Consider the following 13838-nt stretch of genomic DNA (forward strand, 5'->3'; position numbering starts at 1 on the left):
AATCCGAAGGATTTTCTGCGTCGTTTCGTGACAGTCGACAAAACATGGATCCACTGGTATACACCAGAGATCAAGGAACAGTCGAAACAGTGGACTTTACGCGACGAAAGTGCTCCGAAGAAGGCGAAGACTGCCCCATCAGCCGGAAAGGTGATGGCCACCGTTTTCTGGGATACACAAGATGTAATCTACGTCGACTACCTGGAGAGGGGCAAAACGGTCACAGGGCTGTACTATGTCGAATTATTGGGCCGATTCGACGTTGAATTGCATAAAAAACGGCCCGATTTGGCGAAGAAAAAAGTGCTCTTCCACCATGACAACGCACCGGCTCACACCTCCGCCGTTGCCATGGTCAAATTGGTCGAATTAGGCTACGAACTGCTGCCCCATCCACCGTATTCTCCAGATTTAGGACCGTGCGACTTCTTTTTGTTTCCAAGCTTGAAAAAGTCACTCGCCGGGCAGAAATTTGAGTCGAATGAGAAGGTAATCGCTGCCACGGAAGCCTACTTTTCAGACCTCGAGGAAACGTATTTTTCAGACGGGTTAATGAAATTGGAGCATCGCTGGGCCAAGTGTATCGAACTCAAAAGGAAACTCTGATGAAAAATGAAACGCCACTTTTCCAAAATTTTAGTTTTTCTTTTGTAGGCTAAGTACTTATTGGACCACGCTCGTACATAGGACCGTTACATGTTACTTTATGAAAAAAATTTGCAGTTTCATCATTTCTTATTCTTTAATCTTAATTTCGAACACAAATATCATTTTAGTTATTTTGTTTTTGTGAGCTAATTTAATGTAATCCTATTTATTCTTAATATTGTTTATTTTTATATCCTTGCTTTACCATTTCATAACCATAATTTTTTACATTCTCTACTTCCGTATATATTCTGAAAGCCTATGTGAATATTTAAGTATCTTGCAAACTGTAAGGGATGATTGAAAACTTTTTAAACTGAATGAAACAGTGATGCGAAGATTAGATTAGAAATTGAAATGAAATACAAAAAAATACGCTTTACCTGAAAAAGATAAACTATTCAATATAAAATTATCTCATAATATAGTATAAAAAAACTTCTTTCCCTGTCTGCAAGACTAGCATTATTGGAACTGAAAAAAATTTCGATTTCTTTTGTTATAATAGAGCAGTATACAGTACGTAAGTTTTCCCGTACATCAATTATATATGTGTCTACCGCTGCGAAAAAAACCGCTCGAGATCAAAGTGGTAAAGCTTTCCGTAGCCACCAACATGACGGCTTATCACGAAAAGTTTGCGATAGTGACTAGAAGGACGTTTTCATCGGCATCATACTTCGGGTCACACAAGCATCTCTACAAAGTGTAGTAATCATTCGAACGTTACTAACTATAAAAACACAATCCAAAGGTGAGGATGTTGCCTTTTCAGCTTCCTGCTATGTAAACCACTACTAATATCACTAGAATTGCTTTTGATATCTAACGATAAAAACCAAATCTAGGGTTTTCGTAGTGCTTTACATAGTAGACGTATATGGCTAAGATTTAGTTTATTACTAACTACAAATTTTTATAATAATATAAATAAAACATGTACCTTATTTTTCACTCCCCTCCTTCACACATACACCCATATATAATATTTATATTTCAAAGTCTTATCAAATTAGCACTAACATAAGTGGTAGTTTTCGATACAACAAATGACACTATCCTTTTTAAAAATTCAATATTAACAGGTTTCGTTAATGATTTATTAGCTAAATAATTTCGATATTGACATATTTATAATTGTGGCTCAGTGATAAAAATGAAATGACTAGATTATTTAAAAATTTGTCTATCCTGTAATAATTATTGTCACATAAATGATTTGGATAAATGATGAGGTTCGTTTTTATCTTTTGTACTTATTTTTTTCCATAATATTTCCGTATATATATCTATAAACTATGTACACAATATACACTTTCTCTAAATTTGAGTAATAAAAGATAAATATTATGACTAATATGGCTTTACTTTTTTTTGCAGAAAGGATAAGAGTGAACTAATTGATAATGTTACTGAAAAAGTCTTTCCGGTATGTATTAATTGTATTTTTAATATTAATATCTATGTAGATGAATAGAGGCATATATAAGCTATTGCAATATATTTGCAACTTTTTTCTACAGATAGAGCAGATGATTATGCCAGCGCTTATGTATATAATAAATAGATATTAAGTCTTTTGGCTATTTCATATATTTTATGAAGTATATATACTTTCATGATATATATATAAGCGCCCGTTATTCCTTCAGGCCTTTTTTTTACCATTTTGTCCTCTTTTGCCTCTTTTTACCCCATAAAAATTGCAATACTCCAATGTTATTAACCATATTTTTATCTTCTAATTTTCTAAGATAATTTAATTGCCAATCCGAAATATATTGTAATATATTGAACAGCTGTTGAATACGTATGTAGAAAAACATACTGATTTTGAATATATTCTCATGTAACTTTGTTCTTTTATTAATTTTAGATTCTTTATGATCTTTCTCTCAAAGATGGTAAGGAAGTAACATTCTTCATAGAACCTAATGTTCATAATGACCCTACAATAAACTACGCAACAAAATAATCACAACCAAATTTTTTATTGAAAAATTGCCTTTTTTAAAATGCATGTAACTCTGTCATTTTTCATCAAATTGAGTTGATTTTTGCTTGATTTTAAAGGAATTGATCAGTACTTTCATAAAAAAAATATGTTAAATACATGCAAGTTCATGCCACATTTAAATGTCTCAATCAAACCCAGTAACCATCTTTCGAGAAAAATATATTTATACTACTGCTAATGCTTCCTTTTCGTAGACTTCATAATTCAATTCTGAATTATGAAGTCTACGAAAAACCCGTGAGAAGTCTGTGATAGGACGATCGGTACCAATTAATTCTCGCAAAGAATTCCTTTAATGGTATAGCCAGAAGCATCAGTCCTGATGTTATATCCTTTAGACAAATTTGGAAATTGTAGAAGGGAAGCATTACAGATTAAGTCTTTCAACTCAAAAAATGCTGTTTCGACTTTTTCGTTCCATTCAAATGGGACTCCTTTATGTAGAAGTTTCGTGAGGGGCTTAACTATCTTAGCGAAATTTTTGATGAACCGTCTATAAAATCCAGCTAAACCTAAAAAATAACGAAAATTTTTAATGTTTCTCGGCCTAGGAAACTCCTTACCAACTATGACTTTGATTGGATCAACTTCTAAATCCTCTGCACTGATAATATGTCCTAAATATGTAACCTTACGTCTAAGAAACTTACATTCCATAACTTGCAGTTTTTGTCCTGCTTTCCTTAATCTATCTGCTAATTGTTCTAATTTACGATCATGCTCCTCAATAGTATTAGAATAAATCAGGATATCATTTAAGTATAAGAATAGATTTATTTCTTGTAGACCGTGAAACAGTATATCCATTAATCGTTGAAAAGTCACGGGCGCGTTCTTCAATCCAAACGGCATATACGAACAACGTAATGACCGAATGGAGTGCTAAAAGCAGTTTTATGTGCGTGTTTAGAATGCATCTGAATTTGAAAAAATTCCATGGCTAGGTCTAAAATGGTGTACCATTTGGTACCATTAACTTGATCAAAAATGTTACAGATGTTTGTTATTGGGTAAGAGTCGGCGATGGTTTTTTCGTTGAGCTCCCTCATATCAAGTACCATCCTAACATTTTCATCAGTAGCTTTTGGTACTATCCAAATCGGTGTATTATATGATGAATAAGATTCATAAATTATTCCAGCTTTTAAGAGCTTATAAACATGATAATTTAGTTTATCTTTCATAGTATGTGGGAATTGGTATTGCTTATGATTAATAGGCACTTTGTCCACAGTGTTAATTTCATGCATGACTAAATTGGTGCCAGGTAGGTCATCTCTAGGTAAATATGGTAGAATATTTCTGAACTTATTTACTAGTTCGACAACATGTTCTTTTTCTTTTTCGTTCATATGATCTAAATCCAAGTGTTCTTCTATTTGGGCGTTCGACCCTTCACTTTTGTCTTCAAAAAATAAATTCGGCATATAAGAGTCATTTAATTCGTCTAATTAGTGAAAGTCGAGATTATCACATACTTCTCTTGATGCCATTGTAAAAACATGCTTGACGACCATACTGCAAGGTGGATTAAGAGGCACGAGTTCTTGTAGAAGTTTATCGAATTCATCATTAGTCAATCCTTTATTCTGTCCGGGCTTAAATTCATGTTCGGTAAGTATCATCGGTACCACAAAGTTTCTTTCTCTGAATGTTTTAAAATCGAGTATAGCGATTGAATTTTTGAAAAAGAATAAGCCTAATATACCTTCACTTATCATACCAAAATCATCATTAACATGAAAAACTGTATTAGTCCTAAATAATTTTATTTCTGTAATTCCTAGTGTCATTTATAGGTTGCTTACGATTTTTCTTATATGTATCATTTTAATGGTATCTATCTTATTTCCCAAAGGTAATTAATATTGTTTTATAAGATTGTCTTCTAACCCTCTGTCTAATAGGAAATATTCTTTGGTATTAGTAAGTGGGTTGATTATCCTGATTTTAAGCGATACTTTATCAAATTCTTTTATTGTGGTATTGTGAACAAAACAGGAACTAGTACGAGCAGAACAGTTTATTTTTTCAAAGTAGAGTTTATGATCGACAACAATCAATTGATGGGTGGAAAAATCGATAATTGCCTTATTGTCCAGAGAATCTTCGGCTTGAAGTACTGCTTCAGAAGGTATCGCAAAGTTACTTATGACAATTTGAAATTCGGTAAGTTTTCTAAAAATCAATAAGGTAATTGTGCACACTGTGGGTATAGTTTTCAAGCCAATTCCTTTCAGAAAAGTACATTTTAAATTATCGATATATTCTAAATGGTTTTGTAGTAAACTAATTTTAAGTATCCTAGCTTCTGACCTAGTATAAATCATGATTTTTCAGACGGTTATTTCCTAGAAAGTTTATTAAAGGAACTTTTGCAAAGATTTTTAGACTTAACGAACTAGGCTGAGCAACATCTCGTTGTGTTTATTCAATTGACGCACTTATGTATTGGTCCTTGGCATTGCACTCATTTGTGGGGATCATGATTCGTTTGTCTGATTTTGATTGCGGGCTTTATTTTAGTTAGCTTTCCATTTTAAGAACTCGGCTATCCTATTTCCCGGCTTTTTTCAGTAAGAACATAATATTTGGCTTATCATATTTGAAATCTCTATTGTTGGTGGATTCTGAACCAGAAATATTTTACATTGTTTGCTAGTGGCGGTTGCAATCTCGACGCTCTCAGGAAGTTCGATTATGGTCCGCTTAGCAAAAACATAGATGATGCACATAGTGCACCGCATGGCCAGCCGCGAGGCTGGCCAGGTCACTTTGGGCAAAAATATTTTTGTCAAAGCGGCTGATAGTAATTGTCTTCCTCAACAGAGAATGAAGACTTCTCAAACAAACAATTCGTTGTTTTGGGAGAGGATATCGTAAACTTCTCTTTCCTGTACGGGCATATGCAAATGCAAATGTTGAAGTACAAAATGCGTCACCGATTGCCCTCGACAAGCAGCTAATGCTAGTCGATCCGAAGTGAATGCAATGTGTATTTGAACAAAGACTTGCAATCACAAGTGCGGATGTATGTATCTTCACGTGGTGGGGTTGAAAACGCTGGCTCTGTAAAGAAACACTAGGCAAAACACAACGCTTGCCCCTAGGGCAAAAGGCCAACCAGCCAAACGAAATAAACAACTCGGAAATAATTCGGGGAGATAACAAATTACTCCCTAACGACTGGCAATCGGTAGGTGCCACTACTGTGGGTAAAGAGACGCGGTCGTGGTCATAGCAGCCACCCAAAGTTCTTTACCTCGAGCTCCTGGAGTAAGGCCCGACACCATTGTGCGAGAAAACAGTCCATTGGGCCGAATAACTCTCGATGATTAGAACGCACTATGGATGCCAAAACCCTCAGGAAAAATATTTTCACAGAAGGGCAGCATCCTTACTGCTAAGGAACTGTTTAGGCCCTAATAGCCGAAGCAATTTTACAATTGAAAGCGAAATTAGTGGCTGTCGGCTTTCTTTGAAAGCGAAAACCATACACTAAATATTTATCAAATCCAGTGCTGCTAAAAGTGAACACAGACTAAGACGATAGAAAAGGAGAAAACCCGATATGCTCACTCAACTGCTACTTTGGTTGCAATTCGTCAAAACACCTAACCCTGACCTAAACCAGGTTTGATTAATATCAAATCTAGCGTGATAACAAACACGCCTGTACATTCGTAAGTAGTTTTAAGTTATATTATAATCAAATTAGTTTTAAGCAGTTAACAGTAATTTAAGCAGTAATTTAAGCAATAGTATTAAGAATAAGAATAAGAATAAAAGTTACCAATTAAAAATTAAAAAATCAAGAAAAAGAATTATAGATTTAAAAATTAAAAATCAAAAATCAAATCAAATCAAATCAAATCATCAAAAATCAAAAATCAAAAATCAAAATCAAACAAAAATAAAATAGATTAACTAACAATAAGTTAGAAAAGCTAGGTAAATAGCTAGCTCGATCAATTGTAAATAATAGAGCCATGGAAAACCATGGGGAAACTCGATGAGGTAACGAAGCTCAAGTCAACACGCACAAACGCACTCACTGCTCGCACTCGAACGCTACTCGCTTAATTTGAACGCGCACGTTAACGTTAAAACTAATAATCGAACGCCACACTCCAGAAACGCCATTAGCGATTCCAAGGAGACAAAATATAACTAGGCATTGCGTTGTACCTCGAAAGCGATATTGTCAACCATTCTAGATATACGAGGTGTGTTCAAAAAATAACGAGAGTTTTCGTTTTATGAAAAAAATATTTATTTATTCATCTACATTAATGTTGTCGCCTTCAAAGTAGTCCCCTTCGGATACAATACACTTATGCCAACGCTTTTTCCAATCCTCGAAACACTTTTGAAACTCGATCTCTGTAATAGCTTTTAGCTCTTTCAGCGATTCGCTTTTAATGTCATCTATGCTTGTAAAACGACGGCCTTTTAATGTTCTCTTTATTTTTGGAAATAGAAAAAAGTCACATGGAGCCATATCTGGCGAATATGGAGGCTGAGGCATCGTTACAGTTTCGTTTTTGGCCAAAAATTCACGAACGAGCAATGAAGTGTGAGCAGGCGCATTATCGTGGTGCAAAAGCCACGAATTATTTTGCCACAAATCCGGGCGTTTTTTTCGGATTGCTTCACGCAAACGACGTTGAACTTGTAGGTAGTACTGCTTATTGATTGTTTGACCTTGTGGCAAGAATTCATAATGCACTATGCCATTAAAATCGAAGAACACAGTGAGCATAACCTTCACATTCGACCGCACTTGTCGAGCCTTTTTCGGTCTTGGCGATCCAGAATGCCTCCACTGGGACGATTGAGCCTTAGTTTCGACATCATATCCGTAAACCCATGTTTCGTCACCTGTTATAACACGTTTTAGTAGTTCTGCATCGTTATTGACTTTATTTAGCGACTCCTGAGCAACTTCCATTCACCGCTGTTTTTCTTCGAAATTCAACAATTTTGGAACGAATTTTGCTGCCACACGTTTCATACCCAAAACATTCGAAAAAATTTGATGGCATGAGCCAACTGATATGCCAACATCATCAGCGACTTCTCTGATTGTGATTCGGCGATCGTTCATAACCATTTCTTTCACTTTTTTCACTTTTTCATCGGTTGTTGATGTGCTTGGGCGTCCGGGTCGTTCGTCATCTTCAACGTTTTCGTGGCCATCTTGGAAACGCTTATACCACTCATAAATCCTTGCTTTACTCATAGCAGACTCACTATATGCCTTTGTTAACATTTGACAAACTTTACTACACTTTATTTCATTTTTTACGCAAAATTTAATACAAATTCTTTGATCCATTTTTTTTCACAAACGAAAATCGCCGAGCTCGAAAAACACGTCTAACGTTAGCGGCTGCCACTTAAAAAGTAAGCAATGAATATTGCTGAAAATTTTATCGTACTTCAGGGGCATGTGTACCAACATAATAAAAAAAAAATTTTATACAAGCGGACTCTCCAAACCCGCGATATTTATAAATTCTCGTTACTTTTTGAACACACCTCGTAGAAGGACGAGGAAACGTAAGCAGAAGGCGACAGTCGAGAAATCAGAGCATTGCTCTAATACTCCGGCGTCAACTCAGTTTCCTTCGCAACCAACCGATTTAGACGAAAGCAAAGACGATTGCCCACCAGTTAAGAGGTTTAACTGGAACGCACAACAAAACCCCGAACTGGACCAGAAACTGAGGATCATACAATTGAACCTTAACAAAAAGCAAGTAGCCAACGATGAGCTCGGAGAGATCATGACAGACAGAAATCTAGACATACAGGTGGCACTAGTGCAAGAACCATACCACTGGAATAACGCGATTTCAGGTATGGGCAGTATCGGGGCCATTCACGGAGCCGAGAAAGGCGAAACGATTCAAGCTGCGACACTCTACAATCCGCACAAGGTCACAGCTACCAAGATTTCTGATCTGTGTGACTCCTACTGTGTTTGTGCACAGGTAGTCGGAGTCTTTGGTGAAATTTATTTCATAAGCATCTATTGCCAGTTCAGCCACAGCAGGAAGACCTATCTTGACAAACTAGCTGAGACTCTGAAGCAATTGAAAGGCAAAAGAGTCTTGGTTGGAATGGATGCAAATGCCAAGTCAAAGATCTGGTCTAACACACAGGATAAGAATGGAATAGTCATTGAAGAATTCATAGACCGATACGGGCTAATAGTGGCTAACAGGAAGGGCCAACTTCCAACCTGCCGTAGTACAAGGGGAGAGACGGATATCGATGTAACCTTGCATATATCAAATCTGTCGAACCTCTTGGCTAGCTAGACGGTGAAAGAATGGACCACCAGTGACCACAGGCCCATAGTGATCGAACTGGATTTTGCCTTACAACCAGCCAGACTCATACGAACCGTAGAAATAATAGAACCAAGGTTCATTATGAGAAAAGCTGATTAGGAGAAATTTAGGAGACTTTGTAAATTCGAGAAAGAGAACCTATCTAAGCTCCCTTTAGAAACCTCTGAAGACATCGAAACATATGTTTCTAAATTTGAAGAGATTTTAATAAGAGCAGCAAAGGACTCCATTCCATAAAAAATGAGAAGAATGTGCTCTCAACCCTGGTGGAATCCTGACTTGCGAAGTAAGAAGCGAGCGATACAAAGACAACGCAAAATCGTCACTGTGAAAGACAAGGAAGGGCCGAATAGAAAACAAAGAAAAGCCCTCCAGAGATCACTTGAAGAATTGAGTCAATTGAATTCTGAATATGCAACGGCTATTAAAAGAGCCAAAAGCAAAAGCTGGCGAGATTTATGCACTATTGAAAGCGAAAAGAATGCTTGGGCGTATCTATACAAAGGAGCATCCAACAAAGTCGAAATCTCAAAAGCGATGTGCACGGTTAACCGTAATGGTTCAGTTACAAAAGACTGGAAAGAAACAAGCATGGCTCTACTAGAAGGACTAATGCCTGATGACGACCCAAACTGCGAAAATGATGCACATGCAAAGATTCGCAGAGATATGCGGGAGGTTCCAGTAACCGGCGACGTAACGCCTTTCCTAACAAGAGAAGTTGAAATGGCCCTTAAAACGAATAGGGTAGGGAAATCACCAGGCAAAGATAGAATAGAGTCAGAAATGCTTGTTAATGCAAAACCATTACACCAGGAACTGACGCGACTTTTCAACGCCTGCTTAAAATGTGGAGTGTTCCCCAGAAGATGGAAAAGTGGAATGCTAATTACGTTGCTCCAAGGGGTTGAAAAACCAGAGAACGAGATTAAATCATATAGACCCGTATATCTACTCCCCATAGCTGGGAAGACACTCGAGAGGCTTGTGATTCCAAGAATATCCAATATTCTAAACAGCTCGGACTGGTCTTCGGAGGATCAATTTGGCTTCAAGGCAAATAGATCCACAGAGGATGCCATTAGAAGACTATATGGAATAGTAGAAGAGGCAGAATCTGATCCGTCGATCAAGTAGCCGCTATTCCACTAGACGTCTCAGGAGCATTCGATGCCTTATGGTGGCCAAGCCTGCTCTCCTAATTGAAAGAAAGAAATTACCCGAAGAACATCTACAAGCTCCTCCAGAGTTACTTCAGTGATCGAGAAGTAGGCGTATATGCTCACTTCGAAGAAACACTAATAACAGTGACAAAGGGGTGCCATCAGGGTTCAGTATTTGGACCGGTAGGTTGGAATGTCATCTTTGACAAACTACTTCGGGCAATCAGGGACGCAGGATATGAAGTACTAGCCTACGCAGACGACGTGCTTCCCATCATAAAGGCGACGACACGCATTGATTTTGAAAGACAAGCCCAAGAAATCATTGATATAATGACGGATTGGTGCAAATCTGACAAAATGAACTTGGCCGTACAAAAGTCAGCACTAATATGGCTAAAAGGCCAACTAAGCGACAACAGGAGCCCTACAGTCAAAATTGGGAAAGACAACATTAGAACGCACAAAACAGTCAAGTACCTAGGAATCACGATCTTGAAGGGCTTCCGATTGGAAGAACACATTCGAAACGTGATTCAAGACTGCAGCAACACCTACTTCGAGCTAAGTAAAATAGCAAAAGCGAACTGGGGCCTAAAGTTCAATTCTTTGAAAAAGATATATAATGGCTTCCTACTATCGAAATTTATATATGCCGCTGCGGGCTGGTGGCAAAGGTTAAACATCAAACAACAATCTGCTTTAGAAAGATTGCAGCGATCAGTTCTTTGCAAAACACTCAAAGCCTACAAATCGATTTCTCATGAAGCGGCGCACGTGCTTGCAGCCGCCCGACCAATAGCTATCGAACTCGACGCGAGAGTTGCAAAGTACTGCGTCAGGAAAGGAAAATCGATCACATTGCACGGCATCCGAATAGAATCGGAGGAACTTCGATCGGGCAGACTGAAAATCTCGAAAGCCATACAACTCATCAACGATGAAATCGAAAGGGTATGGCAGGAGAGATGGCAATCAGCCACAAATGGCAGGAGAACGTACTGCTATTTCCCAGTATTCAAGGACAGATTAAAGAAGCGGTGGCTAAACCACAATCACTACACAGTACAGTTCATGATTGGACATGGTACTTTTAAGTCATACCTCCATTAAAGAGGATTATGCAAAAACTAACTATGTAGTTGTGGAGAAATAGAAAGCGAAAGTCATATTCTCTTTAACTGCGAAGAATTAAGGGAACTAAGAAAGTCATTAACCCATTAATACCCAAGCCGAATCTGGTAAAGATAGCCTTGAAATAACTAGTGAGTTCATGTTATAGCTCAAAAATAATTTACACGTGTTTTTTCTTTTTGCATTTCCAATTGTTTATAAAAAGTTATTTAAACAAATTGACAAAAGATTTAGTTTTTTGAAAAACTATTTACGGCAATCGATTCTACGGGAAAAACCAAGGCGAAAACCTCTGTAAGATTTTCTTGTCAGACTCGATTTTATTGGTGTATATTCGTTATAAACAATTTGAAACTGAGAAGTGATGCTGACAAAAACCTCTCTAACATTATTTTTTTCGACCCAACTGTTTTTGTTAATCATTATGGGTAAAAGAACTACTTTCTTGAAAACAGATCCTTAAAAATAATTACGAATGATTTTCTCTGTGAGTTTTGCAAAAATAAATATCACATGTTGAACAACAATATTCAGTCAATACTGAACAATTTTCGTTATCACACTTTTTACGTTTACCAATCTTTATCTGATGTTCCTCTGTCGGAGTTTCAACTTTTTTCTGTCGTTTGGGCCGATGAGTATTTTCGAATATAATATTCACAAACTTCCTCCACAATATCTTTTGAACCTTTCTTCTCATCTGGTTGGAGTTTATTGTAAATAACAGTAGCATTAGCTAATGAAGCTTGAATAAGTCTCATAAAGAGACACCACGTCCATTTTTTGCTTCGAATTGTAGGCATAAGTGCATTACAATGCTGGTCGTGTAAGTCTACTCCACCCATGTGCCTATTATACATTGAGAAAGCTTGAGGAAAGAGAATTTTTTGTTTAGTTTTATTATGCCATCTTTTCATGTCAACTTTCGGTTCATCTCCATATTTAGTTGAGAGAACTGATACGGGTTTTGAGTCCATCACCGTTATGTAATTCAGTTTTGAATTGGCTTCATGAACTGAGATAGTGGTTTCTCTATCAGCTTTCATTGACATATCGATTTTTGCTTTGACGCGATTTTGACGAACAGTTCCTGTAGCCAATAATCTAATATTTCTTAAGTGAATCATGGGATCTGGAGATGTAAAGAAGTTATCAACAAGTAAATGATATTTTGCCAGATTTTCATTTTTAACCGTCTCCAGGAACCTTTGAAGTAATTTGATAACCACTCTCGATCCCGAACAAACAGAAGATAAAGGATTTTTAGATTCAGTACCAAACTTGCCCGTATATATATCTAAATCATATATATATCCATCTGAAGAACATAGTGCCCATAGCTTTATCCCAAATCTTATAGGTTTGTTCCTAATGCATTGCTTGATGCTGAATCTTCCAAAATATTTGACCATAACTTCGTCAATTGACAAATTATAATCAAAAAATCCATATCTCATACAATTTTCCCTAAATAATTCAAATAAATATCTGACTTTCCAAACTTTATCTTTTTCATCTTTGTCTTGAAGTTTATAAAACCTAATGTTTTTTTTTATTTTTACAAATTTTTCCCTTGGCATAAGTTCTTTTATTATTGGACACTGCAAAAGTCGTTTGTTGGACCAATAGTCAGACTGCTTTTTCCTAGAATTGACTATAGTAATCATAATGATCACGATGAATCGGTCTAAATCATCATTGGTCAATTCAAAGTGGTTTTCGCAAGTAGCTTCTATAATAAAGTTTTTCATTGATTGAGAAAAAATGAGTTCAAACAATTCCAAAGAACTTTTTGAGTAAAATGATGAAATAGATGAAAGATTATAGTCATCATCTGGAAGATCGTCATAATTCAAAGCATTATCACGCCAATCATACTTATGATTCGGTTCTAGTAACTTCTGGTCACTAGTATAAGAACTCTTTATATGTTCGTACGATCCTGTAGGAAGCGGCCGAAGTGAAGTATATTCTTCTTCTTTATTACTTGAACCTTCATCTGAGCTTTCATGTTCTGTTGGAAGAAATGTAATATCAACATGATGGTCACCATCTATCATCACCGTCAACCATCTCATTTAAATCAGCAATTCTTCGCCTCGTCATGGTATTATAGTTTTATATTGAAGTATATAAAAAGAACAAAATCAGTAATTTCTTCAATATAATAGAATGGTCTTTTATTTCACTGAGTGACAAGCTATCGTCGAAATAGTATATGACACCGAACTATTTAGTCGATTTACATTTGAAATGAAGATAGGAATGAAAATTAGAAAGAATTATAAAATTATGAGGAATTTCTACTGACGGTGTGATTATTTCAGTACAACCGTAGAAAATCTTTTTCAAGTTATTTTTAGTTCACATTCGGTTCGTAAAATTCAAATGATGGAAACTGCTTTATGATTTCTAATTACAATTGTATGATAAAAGGCTAAAGAGGTTTTCGCCTTGGTTTTTCCCGTAGAATCGATTGCCGTAAATAGTTTTTCAAAAAACTAAAACTTTTGTCAA

General features: G+C 36.4%; 1 protein-coding gene across 4 annotated transcripts in view; it reads left to right on the forward strand.

Moving 5' to 3' along the window:
* The window catches only part of LOC131666815 (large ribosomal subunit protein mL45), a 417745-nt gene that overhangs the window by 301335 nt on the left and 102572 nt on the right, over positions 1 to 13838 (forward strand). For all 4 annotated transcript variants that reach the window (XM_058939774.1, XM_058939791.1, XM_058939763.1 and 1 more), the window contains one exon: positions 2029 to 2077. In XM_058939774.1, the coding sequence (XP_058795757.1) occupies positions 2029 to 2077 (49 nt within the window). The remainder of the gene's footprint in view (positions 1 to 2028; positions 2078 to 13838) is intronic.

The sequence above is a fragment of the Phymastichus coffea genome, unplaced genomic scaffold, assembly GCF_024137745.1.
Source record: "Phymastichus coffea isolate CEN01 unplaced genomic scaffold, Cenicafe_Pcof_1.1 PCOF00004, whole genome shotgun sequence".
NCBI lineage: Eukaryota > Metazoa > Arthropoda > Insecta > Hymenoptera > Eulophidae > Phymastichus > Phymastichus coffea.